Source organism: Pseudopipra pipra, chromosome Z, assembly GCF_036250125.1.
Source record: "Pseudopipra pipra isolate bDixPip1 chromosome Z, bDixPip1.hap1, whole genome shotgun sequence".
NCBI lineage: Eukaryota > Metazoa > Chordata > Aves > Passeriformes > Pipridae > Pseudopipra > Pseudopipra pipra.
Window position 1 is genome coordinate 32,988,735 of NC_087581.1, and position 22,885 is coordinate 33,011,619.

Consider the following 22,885-nt stretch of genomic DNA (forward strand, 5'->3'; position numbering starts at 1 on the left):
AACTACTTTTTTTTTTCTTTTACACTACCAGTACTCACACTGAAAAGCTGTTTCAGAATAACCCCCACTTGATATTAAAATAGGAGAGTAAGACATAACTTCATGTGTCAAGACAAGAATCATATTTTCAATTCCCGATTTCCTACTGGAATGGAATCAGTTTTCATCTTTAACACAACATACACTCAAATGAGACAGAAGCATATGTCAATAGAAGCGTATGTGTTGTGTTGCACAAAATACGAACAAATTTGAGAAGTAAGAAATATCCCAATACCTAATGTATGTAATAGAAGGCAATAAATAATGCATAGAATTAACAAAGAAGAAGGCACTTGAAACCTAAGGTAATTTCAATATCATTTTCTGCTTGGGTAGATGTATTTATGTACTGAATAGACAGCTTTTAATTACTTACCGTGACCACTCCTCTACTTAAATTTATATTGGAGAAGTTTTAGTCTAAAACCCAAACTCCTCATAATTTACAGTTCTAATCATAAGAACAAAGTTGGCTTTGTTTTGTGGTAGTTAAAAATGAAAAATTATACTCATTAAAACATCTTCATCTGCGATTCAGAGAATTATTTAAACAAATGAGCTGTCTTTAATCCTTAGTCTGAGTCACCAGTGAATCAAATATGAAGATGATTCTTGTGTTCATTTTCTACAAGCTGCTTAATAATATTTTAGAAACTGTCATTGCTGAGCAAGTTTTGGGCAGCAAATGATTTGTTAAATCTGTTTAGTTGTCTGCTTGCAGATCATCCATAAGTAGATCTATTCACAGAATGTCATCAAGTTTTTTCTTGTTCGCAGTGACCCCAGAGTCTCATACTTGGTGATTTTGTCTGAGGAACAAGGTATTGAGGAACAAGGCCGAATTCAAGATTTGACCAATCACTATTTAGAGATTGTTAAAGATTGTTAACAGATGGTTAAAAAGAAGTTGAACTTACTTGGAAAAAGCAATCAAAGGCTCATACATGGACACTGGAAGTTTAAGACATTTCTTAATTAACTCTAAAGAAAAATAAAGCAACACTCTGAATACTAATAGGAGAAGAATAAACAGGATTGTGAGGATATAAATTCAAATTGGAAGAATTTATTTTAGGGAATATATTTTGAGCCAGCCAGTAACTTTCATATGAATGAAGTTTTGCACTGAGTCTCATTAAGGGGGGAAAAAAGTCCTTTTATTAAATCATCAGATGAGTGAAAACTGGAACTGATTTTGACCTTAACAAGTGGTCTGTTGTAATTTCTTTGCCTACTCCATGGTTTTTCTGCTGTTTTTTTGTAAGCATTTGCGCAGAATACCAATTATTTTTAGCATAGCACCATTTTGGGTGGGAGGCAGCTGTGTGTACTTCATGCCAGATGGCTTTGTTTCTTTTAAGTTTATTGACAAAGAAGCAGCCATAAACATGTAAAAAAAGAAGATTTCAATCTGGGAAATCAACAGACCATAAAGAGATACATTTTTAAATAAATAATGTTGTGTGTAGCATTCAAGCCAAATGGGAAAAATGGTTTGGTGGATTACTTTTAAATGACTTCTTTTTCCTAGTCATCAAGAGAGTGAATAAAATTTATTAGCACTGCCTTATATTAATTTGCTACCACTGAAGTACCTGGTTAAGTTTAATTCAGTGTGATGTTCTTCTTTTACAAATCTATTTGTAACAGTATTCTATAATAATACTATGTTTACTCCCTCTTACTGCCTTCCTTTTCCCCTTTTTCCTTTTCTTTCAGTATATGGAACCTATGTCATAAAGTAAATACTATTTCTGTGGGTATATACCTTCTATTTATCCATGTGTTTGAAAGAATTCTAGAACTATACTGATAATTTTGTAGATATTTTTGGTAACTTCATTTGAGTTCATTGTATTTTCTGGATTCTTATGGATTTGGACTCCGAGACCAAGAAGGCGGCTAAGCTTCTCAACTACAGGGAGAATTGTTTATCCATGCCTTCTCATCCATCATTTCAACTACCATTGTGTGAGAGTTCACTTTTCCTTCGTTCCTTGCTGATGTGTGTTACCAGAGTGCCAAGGAGATGGATGATAGTGGCATTAGACTAAGGAAGTAGTGAGAGCTCTTTGGCAGCTGTAATGCATAGAGATTGGCTACTCTAAGATTTAGAGTGTATTAGCTTTTACAAAATTTTTTGTTCTCATTCATAAAATTGGCTGCCTTTTCCTGGAGTGTAAACTTAGAAGCACGAAACTTTTTATCTCAGAAATTATTCACATGAAATTTAAAGTCCTTCATCAAGATGTGTCTGTGAATGCAATCACTACAGGAGGTACTCCTTTGGGGAGGATTTTGGTTTTTTGTGGGCAGTATTTTCTCCCTAGACTTGAAGGCTATGGGAAGGATGTAAGAAACTGTCTTGTGGGAACTAGATAACACTGTCCTGTTTCCATTCTTGAGATGTGAGACAATAGAAAAAAAGTAAGTTCAGTTTAGAGTGTTTGCTTTGCTGTCAAAGGTATCAGGGCAAGTGATACATATCAACAGAGTCGAAAGTTAGTTTCAAATTATTTTAATTATTGTGAACAAAAAATATATTCTTACATTATTTCTTGGAGACCATAGCTGTCTTCCAGGATCACGATGGCTTGGCATGAGTAAATTTGGTGGTGTAAAGCATGTGACATTTAATGACATTTTTTGGTCTTTTTATCATGGTGACTGTTTCAGAGGTGTTGAAACAGCACCTTGTTTTTCTTTCCAATCTTCCTTTGAATATGCTGTGACTCAGTGTACTCTACTAGAGATCTGAGAGACAGAATCTGTCCTTTATACCTTATAGTGGCCCAGGTCTGGGCTTCTAGACAGGAAGGAATGTCATGTTTTGTATACTGTTGGTTGTGTCACATTAATAGCTACCTTCAGGAGGTCCACAGTTAAATGTAAATAAACAAACGTGGAAAAGAATGTACTCCACCTGTGAATAGATTACATTCTTCCAGTTTAAAACTCAAATTTGAAAATCCAGGAGCTTTGTTCAATTCTATACTTTGTGATGGAGTCTTCCAGACCTTCTTGATCATGATCAGGATTTCAATACTTTATTGCATTCTTCAAAGAAGATATTATATTAAAAAATTTATTTCTGAATAAAGTCAATCTAGTTTCTGTTTCCTTATTTAGATAATGCAACTGTAAAATCTGCAGATTAAAACTGCTGAATTATCTTCTTGGTGTTCAGGCTTTGGTTGTTTGGGGTTTTTTTTACAGTTTTACTCTTTTTTTATTATATTAGTTTGGAGGGGTTTTTATTATATTACTCTTTTTCTTCTTTATATAATGGTCTTTCTTTTTTTTCTTTTTTTTTTTTCCCCTTCTTTGTTTTCATGGGTTACTAATCAGACCCTGAACAGGCAGGATGAATTTCCCTGTTCTACATGGATGCCATTCCAATGGCAGTAACCTCATGCTGAGAAAGAGTCTATTTCAAGTTCTTGAAGGCAAGCAGGCCCTCAGAGCAGTATCATGGCAGGCATTTGAGAGCTTACTGAGAGTCTACTTGGTTTTCTGCTCTGTCTACCTCTGTGCAGACTCTCTTGGTTGCTGGATTCTGCCTCTATCTATGCCTCAGCCTTAAATACAGGCAGTAATCTAGCAGTTGTCGTAGCTGCTGGATGTTAAACTTTCTATAGCTGGTATTTCTTTGTCTTATCTCTACCATGATTGCTTTTTTAGTTAAGCTATACTATGTTTTAAACAGAAAGATATGACAAACTGCACTGAAAAGCATTTTTGATGGAATTCAGGTATAATAACTCTCTTTTGTATAATGAACTTATGCTAGTACAGGATGTTATTTCATGCCGCCTAATCATCAAGTCATAAGATGCATTTGAGATGGGGTACTTCTTCTAAATTACATATTTTTCCTCATCCAAAAGTTATTTATGAGTAATACAGATCACATGGCTTAATGCAGGAATTACATCTGAAATGTATAGCTGATAATGGATGTGGCCTCTGGCCTTCAATACTGTAAAACTCTGAAAATGCTGTGAAACATCATCTGGTGAGACTAAGAGGAGAATCTAACACTAAAGAAGTTTCAAATAAGTTTGCCCACAAAAGGTATATGAAATCACAGCAGGACTTTCTAATTCTAGCAAATTCTCTATTGACTGTAGGAACACACCACCATGTAAAAGGGGTGCTCTGCTGTATGTGCAGTTAGGAAGACACCCTGTAATACAGGGAGTGAAGGGGATCTTAATTATGCTTGGCAGAGGCAGTGGGATTTAGCATGGGCTGGAAGCAATGTGAGGAACGTGTTGTCTGGCTGGATGCACCAGCTCTTAGTGTTGGGCAGCTGCTGTGTCACTGGCCACTATACTCAGACAACAAAATATTCTGAAAAGTAAATTAGAGACGTAGTAACCTGCTAAACAGTACAGCCAGAACGATGTATGGAATGCTGAATAAATAATTAGAAAGTCCTGCTGTGATTTCAAAAAAAAGTATTTTTGTTAAAGCAGGTATAATTCTTCTGAGGGTATAAAGCAATAGCTTCAATGAAGCTTTGCTAATTTACTACAGCTGTATATCTGATCTGTTACTTGCTAGTTTGTGTCAAATACCCAGCCCTGCTATCACTATCTCCAGAAAACATTCAGATCCTTATTTAGAGTAAGTATAGAGAGCTGAGAAAAGTTAGAAATTCTGTTTGCAAGAGTCTAACCTAACTGACTTCATAGATAATACATGATAGAGGGTCTAAATACAGAGGGATAGAAACGGAAACCTCTAATCATGTAAAGCCACAGCTTTTTTTTTCCCCCCATCCTAAGGAAAACAAAATAAATCCTAAAACTCCTACATCCACATAGTATTCAGAATTAAAAGGACTCTAAAGTTGTTAAAACCAGTCTTACCATTGCCAGAAAGCATCACAAATCTCATGAAATGTATTTTTAAACTAAAATGCAATGTGAAGAAAAATCTTCCTCATAGTCTATGAATCAAATCATCTATTACAAGGAAAATCACAGTAGAAAGACATACAAAAAATCTCATGCTCGTAATTTTCTTAGTGGATGACTTAGTGTATCACAAGCATAAGAAAACACTGGCTTCTATTTCAGTATTGTCACAAAAGCTGATGAATCTGATAATAAAGTACAACCAAAACCAACCATTGTATTGATGGAAACAATGGTAGTTTAGCTATTCAACCAAGAAAAAACATACTTACCTGGACTGAATGGAATTTACAGTGCTTTATTGTAAAGAAATGAGGTAACAAAAACCTATCTGATTGAGTGGCAGGTCATAAATATACTTTTACTACTATTTTCTAATGTCTGTGTTGGCTATTTGAAGTATCTGTCTTGCTATAAATATTGTATGATTTGATTAGCAGATAATAGTATAAATGTAATGAATAACCATCAGCCAGATCATTCCTGAGATTCTAGTTCCCAATAAAGTAGAGATGGTCAGAGGTACAACCATATGACAAGACAGCAATCAGAAAGTATGATTTACATATAGAACCCCACCTTTTGAAGAACTATGTTGGATAATTGCCTTAGTTTTTCATTAATATGAGAGAGATAAAAAAAAAAAAACAAGAATTTACACTGTCAGTACTTAACTCTGTGTTGGTAGGATTTGAGACAAAGTCCATAATGTCAGCTCAATCAATTTTCTACAGAGCTCATTATTCTATAACAAAATAAAATTTAACAATAAAGAAAGAAGATGAATGAGTAATTTGACTCCTGTGCTTAAAAGTTCTTTGATGTTCATTAGTCTTGGGTCAAAAATGCCCAAGATTCAAGTACTGAAGAAAATGTGATGACTATAACTGTGAAATTTTAATTTTGTGAGGAAAATATAGTGCTTGGAGTGCTCAGAAAGTGTGATGAAGTGATTCTGGAGAACTTGCCAGCTTCTCCTTTTAAAACTCAGAAAAATTCAAAGAAGCCTAGAGTATTCTGTAGATGAAGAAAAAAAAAAAACAAAACTCTGAGCAATGTGATTCAAAGACGAAGAACAATAATGAGTTTTTAAAATTATTCAGTCTCTAGATTTAAATTAGATTGTCAATTTAATTATTTTTCTGGATGCATATTTGTCATTTGTTATTTCCTTGCTATCGGGAAGTTGTATTAGTAGAACTTTTGGTAACTTGCCCAAAAATACCAAGAGAAATAAGTATAGCTAATTGTGATATATGTTGCAAAACAATGGTAAGTAATATTTTATGCTTACTTTCATGCTAATAATAATTTGAAATCAGGTACTGCTGATTATATAACATTTATGAATAACTGATCTTGCTCATCCCAGATGATTATTTGTTCATGCAATTTGATATAGTTTGTTATTTATTCTAGCCTTTTGGAAAATACTGCAGGTAGTGACAATGTGTATTGATAAATGAACATACTGAAGCTTTCAGAATGATTTCTGAAGCTGTTAGTCACTCCATTTTCTCACATGGCCCATACTTATTCTGACAATTTAAAAACTGATGCATCTTCTGAATAATTACATTTAAGTTATCCATTCCATAGCTGTTGATGGTGAGGCAGTGAAAGAAGTGGTAGAAAATGAGTTCTTCAGACCTTATCATCTGGTTTTCTTTGATTTTGTGTCATAGAAATTTGTGTGTCTGCTTTCAAGTATTTTGAACAACAGTATTTGTTTGGCATGTTTTGGAAAGAAAATCTGTCTTGACTTTGGACACACTCTTGGTCAAATCACAGTAGTTTTTATGTTCTTTTTTTAAAAATAACTTTCATGAAAAACAGAAGCCATACCCATGTAAGTGTCTTTTGTGTATTCAGTAAATGAGAAAATAGATAGTGTTCTGAAGTGCAATTGCAGCTCTTGTTCATGAACCTCAGTGCATTTTGTGTTAACTACAGCCATATAGAAGGTTCTGATCAGCAGGATTTTAAAGGATTTATTATCTCCACAGTCTGCTTTACCTTTTTCCTCTTTTTTCCCCTTTTTCCCCTTTTTTCTCTTTTTTCTTTTTTCTTTTTTCCCTTTTTTTCATCTCCTCTCCTTGTCCTACCTCGGTATGTCTTTCACTGCCTCCCTTCCTCTCTCCTTTTCCTCTCTCCTTTTCCTCTCTCCTTTTCCTTTTCCTTTTCCTTTTCCTTTTCCTTTTCCTTTTCCTTTTCCTTTTCCTTTTCCTTTTCCTTTTCCTTTTCCTTTTCCTTTTCCTTTTCCTTTTCCTTTTCCTTTTCCTTTTCCTTTTCCTTTTCCTTTTCCTTTTCCTTTTCCTTTTCCTTTTCCTCTCCGTCTCCCTCTCCCTCTTCCTTTCCCTCTGCCTTTCCCTCTGCCTTTCCCTCTCCCTCTCCCTCTCCCTCTCCCTCTCCCTCTCCCTCTCCCTCTCCCTCTCCCTCTCCCTCTCCCTCTCCCTCTCCCTCCACCCTCTCCTCCCCTCCCCTCTCTTCCTCCACTAACCCCTTCTCCCCTCCCCTTCCCTAACCTAACCTAGCCTAACCTTCCCAGACCTTCCCTTCCAGGGCCGTCCCTTCCCAAACCTTCCTTTCCCAAACCTTCTCTTCCCTAGCCTTCCCTTCCCAAACCTTCATTTCCCAAACCTTCCCAAACCTTCCCAAGCTCTCCTTCTTTTCTTTTTTTTTATTCTTTCTTGACTTCCCCTCTCCCACCTTTTTTTTTTTTTTTTTTGGCTATCGTTGCTTGGCAGCAGGATAATTGCTGTCTTTTTGTGCATTCTACATTTTTACCACTCCATTTAATAGGACCATATTGGCTTCCTCTCTTGTTGGTACACTGTGGGTCAAGTGTAGGCGTGTGCATGCTTTACAAATTTATCCCATGATTGCTAATATCTGTCCAAGATGTTAGTAGCTGGTGGTTTTGTTTGGGGACACTTCATGCTGTAATTCTTGAGTGCAAATCACTTTTTGTTTCTTTTGTTTGTTTACAACGAGAAACTGAAATGGACCTTAAATAATTCCTTCAGCGAATACATTAACCAGACTCTGCTATTGTGCCTGTTTAAGAACTCAAAATAATTAGGACAAAACCACATTTCCTTCACAAAGCTTTAAAAGAAGTCAGGACATTACCATTAAGGTAGTTCATTAATTCAGTCTCTGTGGAAAGGCGGGGAGGAAAGAAAAAAAGATTAAATATATTTCAAAACTAGCAAAAAGATTTCTGGTGGGAACATTTCACTGTTGAATAAAACATTCCCTTGGGAATTACATTGCTATTTGAGTTTGTACTTTAAGTCACAGAGTGAGTACCTTCAGAGAAGCCAAACAAGAGCCTCCTTCTCTCTTTAAAAATTCTAAACCTACAAAACCACTACAGTCATTAGCCAGTTTCCTAAGAGACTGGCTGTTAATTCAGAAACAATAATTTCATCACTGTTTGGAAAGACTGGAATTGGAAAGCAATACTGTTGATATTCTGGTCTCAGGAAAAATATGTTTTCCTCATGAGTAAAGATTTTTTGGTGGTTGGTTTGTTTCTGTCATATAACTTATCCTTCCTGGGACATGCAATCCTATTTTTAGCTGTCAGAAGAAGATATTGCACCAGTGAAAAATGTTGACTTAGAATTGATTTAATTTGTAAGTCTAGACAACCCTTTCTTCCATCTAAAAGACACTTAGCAAACTAAGAATCAAAGACATGAAATCTAAGGGCTGTAAGGCAAGAATGAGCCATTACCTATCCATACAAAGAAAAGCTGGGAAGCTAACCTCTAAAGGTTACCTTCAAAAAAAAATTCTGCATGAACAAAGAGCTCTTCCCTTCAATCCTTCAATCTGTACTTGTAGGAAAGATAGAAAGTAATATGCTGATAACAGTTAGCTTATGCCTGGGACAGTCTCTTCTACCTTCAGCAGAGATGCTGAACTTCTGTCAGAATTGAAGGTGAAGAATTGAACACAGTTAACCTTTCGAGAATCTGACTACTTTCTTACAGGCTCTCTACTCACTGTATGAGTGTTGTGTATACAATCACCTGAGTTTTCTCCTGCTTTCCCACATGGCGTTAAATATTTTCTGTATGGTGACTCTGGTAGATTTTCCAGAATGCCAGTAATGGAGAGGCTCATGTGAAAGCTATCTACACTCACATGAGCACATTTGTCGATGGCCTGTGGAGTCACTGGGAGCTTAATACTATAATCACTGGCAGATTTATTATAATAGCCCACAGTTTCCTTTCATTTTATAACAGTGGCCTAGAAATGAAACAAATCATCTTGTCTTACCTCATAAAAACGAAAGAGAAAATAAAAGCTTTATTGTTTTGTCTTTGTTTTGGCAATAAAACCATTTGTTTGAACTGAATATGAAGAGATATACATTTTAGAGAAAGGGAGTTCTCATGGGGAAAACAGTCATCTTCACAGCTTTGGAGTTCAGTCTGTGAGATAGAAATGGTAAAAGAGAAATCTAAGATACAGCTATTACTACCTCTGCCTAAAATCAGATTTTTTACTTTGGAGTCTATCTTGTCTCTCACATGGATTTTTCTAGTCTTTGGTTTAAAGCAAGAGTTGGCTTCATGACAGTAAACACTTCAAATTATCAGCTGTATTACAAATGCATTGACACAGTCTTTCTGATTACCTGGATCTGCATATTTCCCCATGGGGACCCAGAAAATTCATTTGGAAAATATTGAACATTTCCGAAACATGTAATAAGGAAACATAACATGACAGAGAATAATTTGGAGAATCATTTGGAGAATGATGTCCTTAATTAAATAGGGTAGTATCTCCTTCTGAATGTATTTATATTAAAAACACAGTGTGATCATACCCAAGAAATTCTGAGAAGGCAACATGCAGAATAGATTTTAGATTGTGCACAGTTTTCTGGTTCTCCATGGAGGAATGAAAAATTTTCAGAGTGATTAACAGTGGCAGGATCGGGCTGTAATGTCTCTGCATACTTTAAATCCTTGCATAGACTTTGTTAAAGACAAACAGCTTTCATAATTTAGATTTTGAGACAGACTATAATTGCTTCTGAATTTGGGACCTGGTATTGGACTTGTAACCCTCTCTACCCACCCTTCTTCTGATTCCATTTTGGAGAATAAAGGAGAAGAAAATTTGAATCAACATTGCAGCACAAAACCATGGCACATTAAAGGTAACAGTAATAATTTTCTTATTTCAGAACTCCCTATGAGATTTTGTCAAACATTTTCTTGAGGCACCAGTGGTATGAGTCAAGTTCATTGGACAGAAGCTGCTTGGATGCACCTGTGAGTCTTCTGGGATGCTTTTCCTTCTTACATGATTGGCAGGGCTGAAGGATGTAGCAAAGCTCTTGTCACCCATATGAAAGTGTGGCACTCTTGGAGGCATGCAGGCAATAAAGTGGAATGTTGTTGTTAAGTTTTGTTGAGAATAATTCAGAGTTGAAATACATGCATAAGTTGCTCTGATAGTTAGAGTGGAGTTTAGTCCAAAAAAAGTCATTGTGTAATAACTTGGTTTGTTAAAACCTGGCATTCCTCATCCCTCACTGTAAATGTCACTGCTACTTTTCTGATATTTAATACCGTACATTCTGTCACATACCTTCTGTTCTAATTTGTTTCTGTCATGAAAATCAAGAGATTCGTGCCTGAGAATACTACTAGTTAGATGAAGCAATCCTTCTTATCATTGTCAAAACACTCTAGGCCTCTTGGGGAAAAAAAAGTGAAGTTAAAGAACCTGATTTTTTGAAATAATTTTGTCAGAAGAAGCATTTTTTAATAAACTAGTACTTTTTTTGCCTCAGGTTTTGATGTTAGTGATAATTTTCTGTGTACTTTGGGCTTTGGATATCCAAAATAAAAAAGGTTCAGCTGAGCAACTGTCACCTTGAAGCAACTCTGGGATGTGCATAAATAGTTAATTATAAATACCTGAGGCCACATTTGATATTTCTGCTTTGTGAGATACTTTGAAATTCCTCTTCCTCTGCACTGAGAAAGGTGGTATTGCAGATGCCATGATTGTTTGCATCAGATTCCTGGCCTGTGTTTTCACTTCTGTGCCTCAAGAATTCAGCAAAATACCACTATTACACCTTGCTAACAAAGAATTATTATTAGTTTACTTTATTGCTGATCACAGCAAAAGTAATGAAACTGCTTCCCCAGTGGCACAGTAACCAAGTGCAAGAAAACTTAGGCTTTGTTGACTGGGATTCATCCTTTCACCCTCTGGTTTGGGTTAGGTCTTCTATTTTCTAGTTCTGTATTTGTCAGCCTGGTTCTTCAAAGGTTTCTGCCACATGGACTCGCACCACTGGATCTAATGAAACAACTAATGATTTGCATTGTTTTAAGAGAGATAGAAACTGCACTAAAATGAGAAAAACATTATTTTTTAAGTATTTGCTGGAATTTTGCCTCATATCAATTTCATAAAAGGCTCCTTTGCAATGCCAGTTGAGCATGTGAATACCCAGCTAAGTTCCTTGTGCTGACAGACTTCAGTGCTATGCTGTTGATCTTCATGTGCACTAGTGAAACCACATTTACAGTGCTGTTTGCAGGTCCTTGGAAAGCCACATATTGCTGTGCGTGGTTGCTGCTGCTTCAGGTCAGATTTCTGCCAGGCTAGTTTCCGTTTCTGTGGTTTGCTCACTGCTTAAGAAGGGCTACATGGTCTTATTTTTGAAGATTGTTTTCTAAGTTTGTCTCATCATGAACTGGAGGAAGACAGATCAGAGATAGAGTGGCTGTGTTATGATGAAAACAGGTTTCCTGAGGGAATTAAGTTGTCATATGTATGTAGCCAAAAATTTAAGGAAACTTGAAAAATGGATAACAGTCTTTCAGGATGTTATTCCAGTTTACTGACACTCATCTTTAATGGATTTATTCCAGTTCTCTCAGTAAGGATGGCCATATTCCACTAGGACTAAGTTCTATCAGAAAATGTATAAATTAAGGTGAATCCAGGGGGAACTACTACTCAAAGCAGAAAAGTGTATGATATAAATCAAGAGGAAAATAACCTCTTTTAGATGACTGCATGCTTTTCAGTTTTCTTTTCTAAATAACTTTGTTGTTAAAATTCGCTAAATTAAAAGAAAAATAAGTCATTCTTTCAGTACTGCTTTTCTGCTTTTTTATTTCTCATCTTCTTTTATCCTCAGTATCCTGGTGTCTTTTTTAGACTACATTGCTCTGTCTCTTCTTTCTGAATAGTGCCTCTGTCATCTTTTTCCCTCCTATGTAATTAGGAGTAATCAAAGCATTAATGTTGATATGGTAAACCGTTAAGTTTTAAGGGTTAGCAATACTTTACTGAGATTTTTGTTACTCCATATACATTCTTTATCAGTAGATTTCATTTATTTTGAGAACTAGATAGAAATTGTAATAATAGAATACTGACTGCTCTTACAAGGAAAAGAATTGGCAAAATCTGACTATATTTGTGTAGGAACAAAATAAGAAAAGTGGGAAGTTAGATCATTGGTGAGGAAGTGACTGTTTACACTATTTATAATTTGACTTCTGAAATTAGAAGCACTGGGATCTGGACAGGCTGGATTGATGGGCCAAGGCCAATGGTGTAGGGTTCAACAAAGCGAAGTGCCGATCATGCCCTTGGATCTCAAAAACCACAGGCAGCGCTACAGTGTGGGGGAAGAATGACTGGAAAGCTGCCCAGAGAAAAAGAACCTAGGGGTGTTGGTTGATAGCAGCTGAACATGAGCCAGCAGTGTGCTCAGGTGACCAGGAAGGCCAATGGCATCCTGGCTTGTATCAGAAATAGTGTGGCCAGCTGGACTAGGGAAGGGATCGTCCATGTCCTCAACACTGATGAGATCTCACCACCTATCCTGTGTTCAGTTTTGTGTCCTTCATGACAAGAAAGACATAGAGGTGCTGAAGCATGTCCAGAGAAGGGCAACGGAGCTGGTGAAGGGTCTGGGGAACAAGTCCTGTGAGGAGCGGATTAGGGTAGCTGGGGTTGTTTACCCTGGAGAAAATGAGCCTCAGGGAGGAGATTATTGGTCTCTACAACTATGTGACAAGAGGTTGAAGTGAGGTGAGGGTCAGTCTCACAGACAGCAAGCAATGGGATAAGAGGAAATGGCCTGAAGTTGTGCCAGGGAAGGTTTAGCTTGGATATTAGGAAAAATTTCATCACGGAGAGGGTTGACAAGCATTGGAGCAGGCTGTCCAGGGACCTGGTTCAGTCACCATCTCTGGAGGTATTTGAAAGGCATGTAGATGTTGCACTTAGGGTCTTGGTTTTGTGGTGGATTTGGCAATGCTAGGTTAAAAGTTGGACTGGATGATCTTAAAGGTCTTTTCCAACCTAAACAATTTATGACTCTATAATTTTATCATTGAATTTGCTGATCGTGTTTCAAATTAAAGTAGAGAATATTACGTGAAAGTAGAATAAAAGTACAGATTTCCTTTCTTGAAATAACTTTAACTTGCATTTTTGGCCAATCTTGAGTTGAAGCATTTTTATGATATGAGCTATTTCAGAACAATTTTTATTTGTAAGATAATGATTTGTCCAAAAAAAGAAGTGTGTCAGTCTCAGGGCTTCTTTTTATTTGGGACATGTGCATATTTCTTTCTTGTACACCCCTGAAGATTCTTCATTGCTGTGACTCAATAATATAACAGTAATATCAGTGCGTGTATCTCCCAATGTTATCCATAAGGCAGGAAGCTAAGTAAAAATTTTAAAACCCTACTCTTGTAAAACTGTTCCTGTTATGTAAAGTATTTGCTGGGGTTTTTGTTTGTTCGTTTGTTTTTGTGTTTTGGGGTTTTTTTAATTTAACTAAAAATTTACAGTAGAAGATCTCAGAGCAACCAAATACAGGTGCCCTGTATTTTACTACTTAGAGGCAAGAATCTTATGTCAAAGAAAAGGTCTCTTATATTAATGTGCATAAAGTTTGGATTTAGGGACTTAATTCTTCCCATTACCCACTTCATATAAAGATATTTCCATCCCCCTGTGAAACTTTATTAGCTTATCTTCTTGTGAGTCTGTTTTAGCTGCACTAGCTTTACAGCAGCTCTGATCTCAGTTCCCAGCTGTCAGAGAGGATTGCCTCCTCCCAAACAACAGTACCAACTCACTTTAAGGGAATGGAAAGGCAAACCTGTACTTCATCCTCCCTCTGGACAATACACATCATGTTACTTCCAAGCTCTTCTTCGACTTCTCAGCTAGGATAAGTAGGTACAGCATAATTAGCTATACAGAACAAGGAATAGAAGAAATAGTCATAATAAAAACAGCAGAGCATGGACTTCCTTCTTAGAAAATATTTAGTTACTGCAGCTCTTGTGAGTAATGACAGTCCATTTATAAGTACTGTGCTTATCTTAAATAACATGAGGAAATGCTGTATCTTCCATTCCTGATTATAGTATCTTGTCCCTGAGATGTAGAAACAGAAAAAGAACCAGAAACTCAAAACTCCACTACTACCGTGCCTGAGTATCTCATATATCTTTATGAGAAGATAAATCAGTATCTCATATAAATAAATTATTTATAGTTATTGCATTTGCCTAATTCACACTAGTGTTTTGGTTGCTGTTGTCAAATATTAAAGTACAAAATATTTTTACTTCATTATTTTGGTAAAACATACTATTCTCTCAATCTGAATGATCTTTAAAATACGTTGTAGAGTCCTGAAAGCTGAAAAATCTACTAGATTTCCAGAGATAATACAGTCTCTATTTCTGGTTGATAACAACCTTTATGGATTTCTCTTGTAGTGGATTTCTTTAGAGTCAGTCAAATGAAACAACAGTGTTTCAACATGTTCCATTAATATGTAAAAAACCCCTCCCCATTATTTCAATGGTTTCCAACACTTCTGATTTACTTTATACCTGAAAAAAAATTCTTTGACTTGAATAGCCAAAGAAAAAAGGGATGGAGGAGCATAAAGAATAATGTGGATTTGCTTTAATTATTTATTTTCAAAACCTATAAAAATGTCATAATTGTACCTAGGATTGTACTTTGGAAGTCATTGGTTAGTCAGTTACTGAAGAAATAACCTCTTTCTCGAGTAGCTTATATATATATTCCTAAAAACAATAGGTATAAAGTTAATTTAAGTTACTTTGAATTTATGTGCATATGGAAGTTTGCCAGCCAAAATACTTATAATTTTTTCTGTCCCTTAGAAGTTTTAAGCTCTAACTTCTTATGACAGATCAGTAACAGTTCTAGACAAACATGATCTGTTCTATAAAGTAGAAATGCAATTTAAATGCTAATTCATTTCACAAAAGAGTTTTTAAACATTAACTGCCTTATAGACCATAGCTGTAAATAACACTGTAGAAGCTTCTTTCACAAAAAAATCTCATGTAAATGGCAGTTATTCATTAATGTACTGACATTCTTTAAATGCATATCAGTGTTCTCATTGATGGCAGTGCTGTCTGGCTAGAATGAGTGTAGTAATGGAAGACAAAGGACCATTAATGGACATTTTAACCTTCCAGTCATATTTATCTGGATATTATGATTATGTGTATGACAGAATTAAAACTGTGCATTTCCTAATAGCGTGTTTTCCTTCTAGGTTTTTGGAGATCAAAATCAAGGAACAGTTTTCCTACGTGAATTTACGTTGATTCGGAGAGAAAGTCTTCATGACGATTTCCTATCTGATTTGCTGAATAACCACAAAACAGAAGATGCGGTAGGAATTCTCTATTATTCCAAAATACTTAATAAAAAATTATTGCAGAAATATGAATTGTTGTGATAGGTCATTCATTCTGCTTATTAATTTATGGGAAGTAACAGAGTGAGATTTTTTAACTACATAAAAATGTCACCCTAAAAAAAAAATTCCAAACTGTATTTCTAAATCCATAGGACCAATCTTTTATTTCCTTTAATTTCCACTGAAATACTGATATATCTAATGAGAAAACCTGCTGCAAAACTGTTTTTCTAACAAATGCGACACTGAGAAAGCAGCCGATTTTATCATAGTTCCCCAATCAGTCTCCCAATAAATCTCCCACTTTGGTTCTTTTTAGAAGTCTGGTGATTTACGTACTGTAGGCTTTTCTTACATAAGGCGAGAAAAAAGTTTGCAACTTTTCAAAATCTGTATGCACACAGAACCTCAGCGAAAGTTGGGCAGCTAATGTCTTGATTATCGTTTGTAAAGTCTTTAAACTTTCTGTTTTCCCCTGATGATGACATGAGTTGATTTGATGCTTTCTGGGAAAATGTAGGCTGCTGATCCATATTTTTAAGTTACTGTCTAAACAACGTGCCTTCACTCTTCAAAATAAGATAATGTATGACTATTTTTGTTGGTAGCTGAGAGCATCCCAAAAAGGTTGATTCACTTCTGATAATGAAAAATAATAACCCCGTAACTCCATAACCACTTGAGAGAAGAGGTGCATTTCCAAGGGTGACAGATAAGTGTTTTATAGTTCAAGCGAGAAAATGGGCACAGTCAACAAGCAGGGTTTAATAGCTTTCTGGGCCTGTGCATTAAAAGCTGTTGGTAATGATGCTGTAGTAATATCTTTCAATTCTCAACAAAATTTGGAGAGCTCAAAAGAGTTTTTGTTTTCTTTTAACCAGTTACTACAGCAAATACGCTTAATGAGAAAATACAGTACCTGCTTGTAAGGCAGTTGTAAGCAATTGTTTGCAATATTGTATGTTTCACTTCAATATAAGCACTAAAATCCAGTGCTGGTAGCTCTACCATCATTTGCTTCAGGGGGTAATTTACTAGAAGCCAGAGGGGGATTTATATTTTTATCATTTTCTGTCTTTTGCAAAGACAATAGCTGAGATTACACTAACAAAATTATTCAAAGGAAGCCACTGAGGTGTTTCTCAGTTTCTAAGTTATGTTGAATTTCCTTCTTCTTCTGAAAAAAAAAAATTGAAAATAATTCAAGAACTTGGGCAAAATAATTTAAAATACAATGGATTTAGACAAAAACTTAAGGTTCAGGAAATTCCTAGTTTAAAGAATATCCCAAGGATTATAATCCTACATTTTTTGGGAAGTTCCTATTTATGTATTCCTGCCCCATGACAGATAAAGAAAAATGATGAATTAGTGGTCTGCTTTAATGAAATTGCTTGAAAACAAGCAGTGAAGAGAGAAAAAAAGAAAAACTATGAAGGCAAAATGTTGTGTTTAAGGCAGATATTTGTTCTGTCCCTTTGATTCAGAAATTATAGTCTGCTAATCTTAGTACATATACGCTTTTTTGAACTTCAGAAAACACAGCTGCATTTTAATTTCAATTGCTACTTTAACAAAAATTATGACTTTACAGTACAGCAGTATACTTTCACTGACTTATACAAACATTTTCTTTTTTTTTCCAAAAAACCCTATTTTAATTGTGTTAACAAATATGTTTGCTGTTGTATTTTACCATGTTCACATTTCAACATAATGCTGAAATTTCCCACTGTTATGATATGCAGATATAGCTCAATCATTTAGTTTCCTTCAGTATCTGTGTGCTTAAATGTCCATGAGAAACTGTGCTAAATAACGTTACCCAAATTATTTTTTACTGCATCCTTTGTGTCAGTCTTGGCATATAGAATGGAAGAAAAATCACTTTAGCATGTTTTCTTTATTTTATTTACACTGATATCAGTTAAAAGCATGTTGAAATGAATAAGCTATGAAAACCCTCCTGAATTTTATTAGTAATAGCCTCTTTATCAATCATTTCTTCTCCCCCTCCCCCAAGTCCTTAAAATTTTCAAATTATTATATCCTTTTTTTTCCTCTGGATATGCTTGGAGTCTCTTTTTTCTACTATTTTTTCTCTTTTCCTTCTGAACTGACCATTTAGTTCTGTGGGATATAAATAAAGTGAGATCTGTGTTAACAAAGTCTTGCCAGTTTCAACATCTGTTGTTTGTAATAATTTCTGTGCTAAATTTTATTTTCTAAATGCTGATCATGTAGTTCATCTCTGAAAACTCTGTATAAAGTAAAGGGTATTTGAGTATAATCTTCTGTGAGAGATTTACATGCCAAAAGCACCTTTCACTTTCTTTTGAGCAAACTATCTTCAAATTTAGTGCATGAAGATAACAGAGGAAAGACAAAAATAAGTATATGAATGGAACATACCTACTAGAGCAGGAAACATCATCCTGTAATTCATTTATAAACCTCTCAGGACTCAGCAAAATTCTGTTTAAGTTGATTTTTCTGCTGCTTTATGTGCAAAGTTATTCTGAAACTTCCTTTCTAGGGTAGAAACATTACTTCCTACTTTGCTTATGTTGTGTTTTACATTTATCTTACAAAAGAAATCTGCTAAGACTGCCCCACTAGATTATTTTTTTAATGTGTTTTTAAACTTCTGAATGTTGTGGAATGCATGATGGATGGCTTTCTGCCTTCTGACTTGTGTGCCTTAAACTAGTGACTGTCCTAGATCTGAGGGAGGGTCTTGTGATGAGGACTAAGTGACCAATAGTATATATCAGTCCAGCACAAAAATTCTTTCCTTACTGTGGAAATGCTTGGCTTAATGGAAGGAGCAGATACCAGAAAACAGGTAAAAATCCTAAAGACTTATTTCAACCTCTAATATCATATTATAAGATTCTGTTGATCCGGTTCTGAGTAACTATGGTTGATTTTCCACATGTGTCATCTGCAGGACAAACAATACAATAAAATCAAGCTGTTTCAGGTAGCTCACAGTCTTTATTACGATAATTTTTCAGGTTCACAGACTTTATTACAATAAATTTTCAGATGATTTTATTAATTGTATAAAAGTGAATAAATACAAAATTAACAATTGAAGCATCAATTCAAGTGCATAGTTTCTTAAACAATACTACTTATCAATTGCCATCTGCAGTGTTTAACAGATCTTATCAGAATATACAAAACAGTTTCCATTGTCTAAAAGACATAGTCTCTACAATTTTATCAGCAGTCATTTTTCTAATGAATAGCGTTATACAAAAAAAGATGGAAGATATTTAACATTAATGATTCAATGGAAAAACAAGTTTAAAGTTTGCAGAACTGCTATTGAAAAAATTTAGAGTAATCTTTAAAAGAAAAAAACTAATTTTTTACAAAATTTCAAAACTATAAAATTAAAAGTCCATTTAATATTGGGTACCTTTTAAAAACAATATATAATACTGGTTTTGTTTTCAACTATAATTTTATCATATTTTATCATATTTGGAGTTTTTTGTTCATTTATATAAAAATATGCATTTATGAATACAGTCTGTGCAAATAAGTCTGACTCCCAGATGCTGGATTTACTGTGTGCTGGTTGCTGTTGCACATTTAGAAAGAATGATATCCTGGGATAGTTTACTTTGGCTGAATGCCGGATGTCCACCAAGGCTACGCAGATCTCCCCCACCCCCAGAGGGAAAAGGGGAGACGAAAAAGAAAACTTAAAAACCCGGGATTTACCAAGAAAAGCAGTTTTATATTTACACAGAGGAGGAAAAAAAGGAACTATAAGCACTATACACACAGGGAAAGCTAACAATAAAGACTAGTTCTCCATGAAAGGCATTTTCCTGAAGAAGAAGAAGCAGCCTGTCCACCACCGCACAGCTACCCCGAAGAGAAGAGCAAAACTGTTTCCTCCTCCCTCTCTTATATCTGAGCTGACGTAACAGGGTATGGGATACCTTTTGGGTAAAATATACAACAGGAACCTATCCTAATTCCATTTCCCTCTCAGGGAGGCTTACAAACCCGCTACAAGTGAAAATCTCACTTCAGGAATTTTTTTCCCTTTACTTTTCTCTTGAGAAATGGAATTTTGCAGTTAATTGACTGTGTGAAATGATATATGGTGTGAATTGTCCTCTGAGCTGCAGAGGAGCTGAGCGCTTCAGAGACATATAACTGCATAATAATGGAGATTATGGAAGATGGATGCAGTAAAAAAAAAAACTGCTGTTAATACAAGTGTTTTAAAAATGTGCCATCAAACTGAGAAATTAACAGTCTAAATGTAAAAAAAAAAAAAAAAAAAAAAAAAAATATCAAGCAGTGCTGAGAAGCAGCTGCCTTAACAAATCCCTTTCTTAAAGCATTAATGATCAAGAAACTATGGATATTGGGCAGGGAGATGCTGCATTAGATTACCTTATCACTCCCACTTCCTCAGCAGGAAATTAAATTTTTTAGTACTTTAGCATACTGTCAAATGTTTTACCTAACTACTTTTAAACAGCTTAAACAACAGATACAGGAAATTCCCTGATATTTTTCTGGCTGATTTATGTGGAACTGAAGCACGAATTATGAAATTCCAAAAGGTGGTCAATGACCTGGAGGAATACCCGGAAAAGGAGCAGTGAATACAGCATAAATGTGCCTAATAATGAGGCTGGTGATAAAGGACTGAGAACATGCTCATGCATGACCATTCAGTAATGAATTTAAAAGCCAGTGGAGGATGCTATTACATTCACAATCTGCAGTTCAGAAGGCAACCCAGATAAAGGAGTCGTGGTGGAACTTGAAACCTCAATCTTCGGAAACACGCATGTGCTTGTGTGATTGTGCCCTTGGCCTGTGGAAATGAGAATTACTCCCTGAATGTGTTTTTGTGAAGAAATTGCAGAATGCAACTTCGTAGATCCACCTGCTTTTATTGACTAGAATACTTGCGGGTAAGTGAAGAAAAAGGTGGGATGTGTTCTAGATATCCAGTGGTATTGGGTGAGCATGGCAATGTGGGGGGAGAGGGCTGCAGGGTTGGCTTCTGGGAGAAGCTGCCAGAAACTTCCCCCATGTCTGACTTAGTCAGTGCCAGTTGGCTCCAAGATGGACCAAGACCAAGCCCTTCAGCAATGGTGGCAGCACTTCTGTGGTAACTGATTTAAGAGGGAGGGAAAAAAACAACTGGGCAACAACAATGGCAGCCAGAGGAGTGAGAATATGAAAGAAGCAGCCCTGCAGACACCAGTCAGTGCAGAAGGAGGGGGAAGAGGTGCTCCAGGCACCAGAGCAGAGGTTCCCCTTCAGTCTGTGGCAAAGACCATAATGAGGCAGCTGTGCTCCTGCAGTCCATGGAGGTCTCTGGTGGAACAGATAACCAGCTGTAACCTATGGAGGACCCCACGCCAGAACAGGTGGATACCTGAAGGAGGCTGTGACCCTTTGAGAAGCCCACACTGGAGCAGGCTCATGGCAGGACCTGTGGCTCCATGGAGAGAGTAGCCCACACTGGAGCATGATTTCTGGCAGGACTGGTGACCCCATGGAGGAGCTGTGCTGGAGTAGCCTGTTCCTGAAGGACTGCACACTTTGGAAAGGACCCACACTGGAGTGGTTCGTGAAGAGCTGGAGCCTATGGAAAGACTCATGTCTGTGCAGTTCATGAAGGACTATTTCCCATGGAAGGACCCCAGGCTAGAGCAGGGGAAGAGTGTGAGAAGCCCTCCTGTGGAAGGAATGGCAGAGACAATATGATGAACTGACTGAACCCCCTTTCCTCATTCCCCTGAACCACTTGGGGGTACGAGATAGAGAAAATCAGGATTAAAGTTGAGCCTGTAAAGAAGGCAGGGGTGGAGGAAAGGTAGTTTAAGATTTAATTTCTCATTACCCTACTCTGATTTGATTGGTAATAAATTAATTGCCCCAAGTCGAGTCTGTTTTGCCTGTGACAGCAATTGCCGAGTCATCTCTTCCTGTTCCTTATCTCAAACCCATGAGCGCCTCATTATATTTTCTCTCCCCTGTCCAGTTGAGGAGGATGAGTGATGGAGTGGCTCTGGGGGGCTCGTGGCATCCATCCAAAATCAACACACAGTATATGAACATGTATGGAATGACCATATCAAAAATGTTAGTGGCAGTTTTCCTTGTTTTCTTTCTGTCTATTTCATTCTTTGCAAAAAGGACAAGAGGACTCTGTCCCATGGTAGCTCCTCACTAGTAGGCAATTCTCTGTTTTCTGAGCCTGACAGAACAGTGATTTTGTTGGAGCCAATTGGTGAGATAACATCTGCCATTAAGTATATTGTCCACCCAGCTGTACTGTGGCCCTTCATTTAGGAACAGATTTTCCAGAACAATTGCTTGTAGATAAGAGGAATGGGTGAACTGACTTGAGATTTAGACATTCCTTTTGTTTATCAGATGAAAGTAGCTTGTCCCAGAACCTTTATATTCTGCATCATCTATCAATTTGTAATACTTGAAAAAGACCATTAACATCTGCATAGAAATTATCTGCTTAACTCTTGTAAAATAACACAGTGCCAGAATAGTGTTGTAACGCTAGGAACGGGACCGTGATATTACCTAAAGCAAAGGTATTTTGCAGAGTTAGACCTTTTTTCCCCTCCTTCAGTAAAGATAACTAGATACATTTTTTCCTCCTACATTTGCTTTTGCAGTCTTTGAGTACTCTTGGACAAGCTGATTTATGTTTTACTTGTACAAGACATTCAAGACTAGGTAGTATGAAATGTCTTAAACTTTTTATTTTTTTCTGCCTACATGTGCTTGGTAAGGGGAGGAGAAAGTAATTAAAAGTAATGCATTTGCATCTTAACCCAGGAGTATCATCATATACCATGACTGAGCATAGCTGCCAGGTTTCATCCCAGCTTTTATCCCAAATAGCTCACTGCTGTTTCACCTAGAGTACTGGATGCTCACTGAACCTTTTTCTTCCACCATCTAAGTTCTTTCCTCAAGAAAGAGTATTTTCTTTGGATCATGGGATTGGAAAACCCTTTTGCAATCTTGGATGACATCTAGAAATATCATCTTCCCCATAAGCATCTTAATCACCTTGTTCAACTTTTAATTATTTATCTGTACTTGTTTTGACTATTATTTTTCCATCTACTCT

The 22,885-nt window shown here is 36.2% G+C and overlaps 1 protein-coding gene across 6 annotated transcripts in view; it reads left to right on the plus strand.

Moving 5' to 3' along the window:
- The window catches only part of ADAMTSL1 (ADAMTS like 1), a 399,489-nt gene that overhangs the window by 82,040 nt on the left and 294,564 nt on the right, over window positions 1–22,885 (plus strand). For all 6 annotated transcript variants that reach the window (XM_064642565.1, XM_064642564.1, XM_064642566.1 and 3 more), the window contains exon 2: window positions 15,592–15,711. In XM_064642565.1, the coding sequence (XP_064498635.1) occupies window positions 15,592–15,711 (120 nt within the window). The remainder of the gene's footprint in view (window positions 1–15,591; window positions 15,712–22,885) is intronic.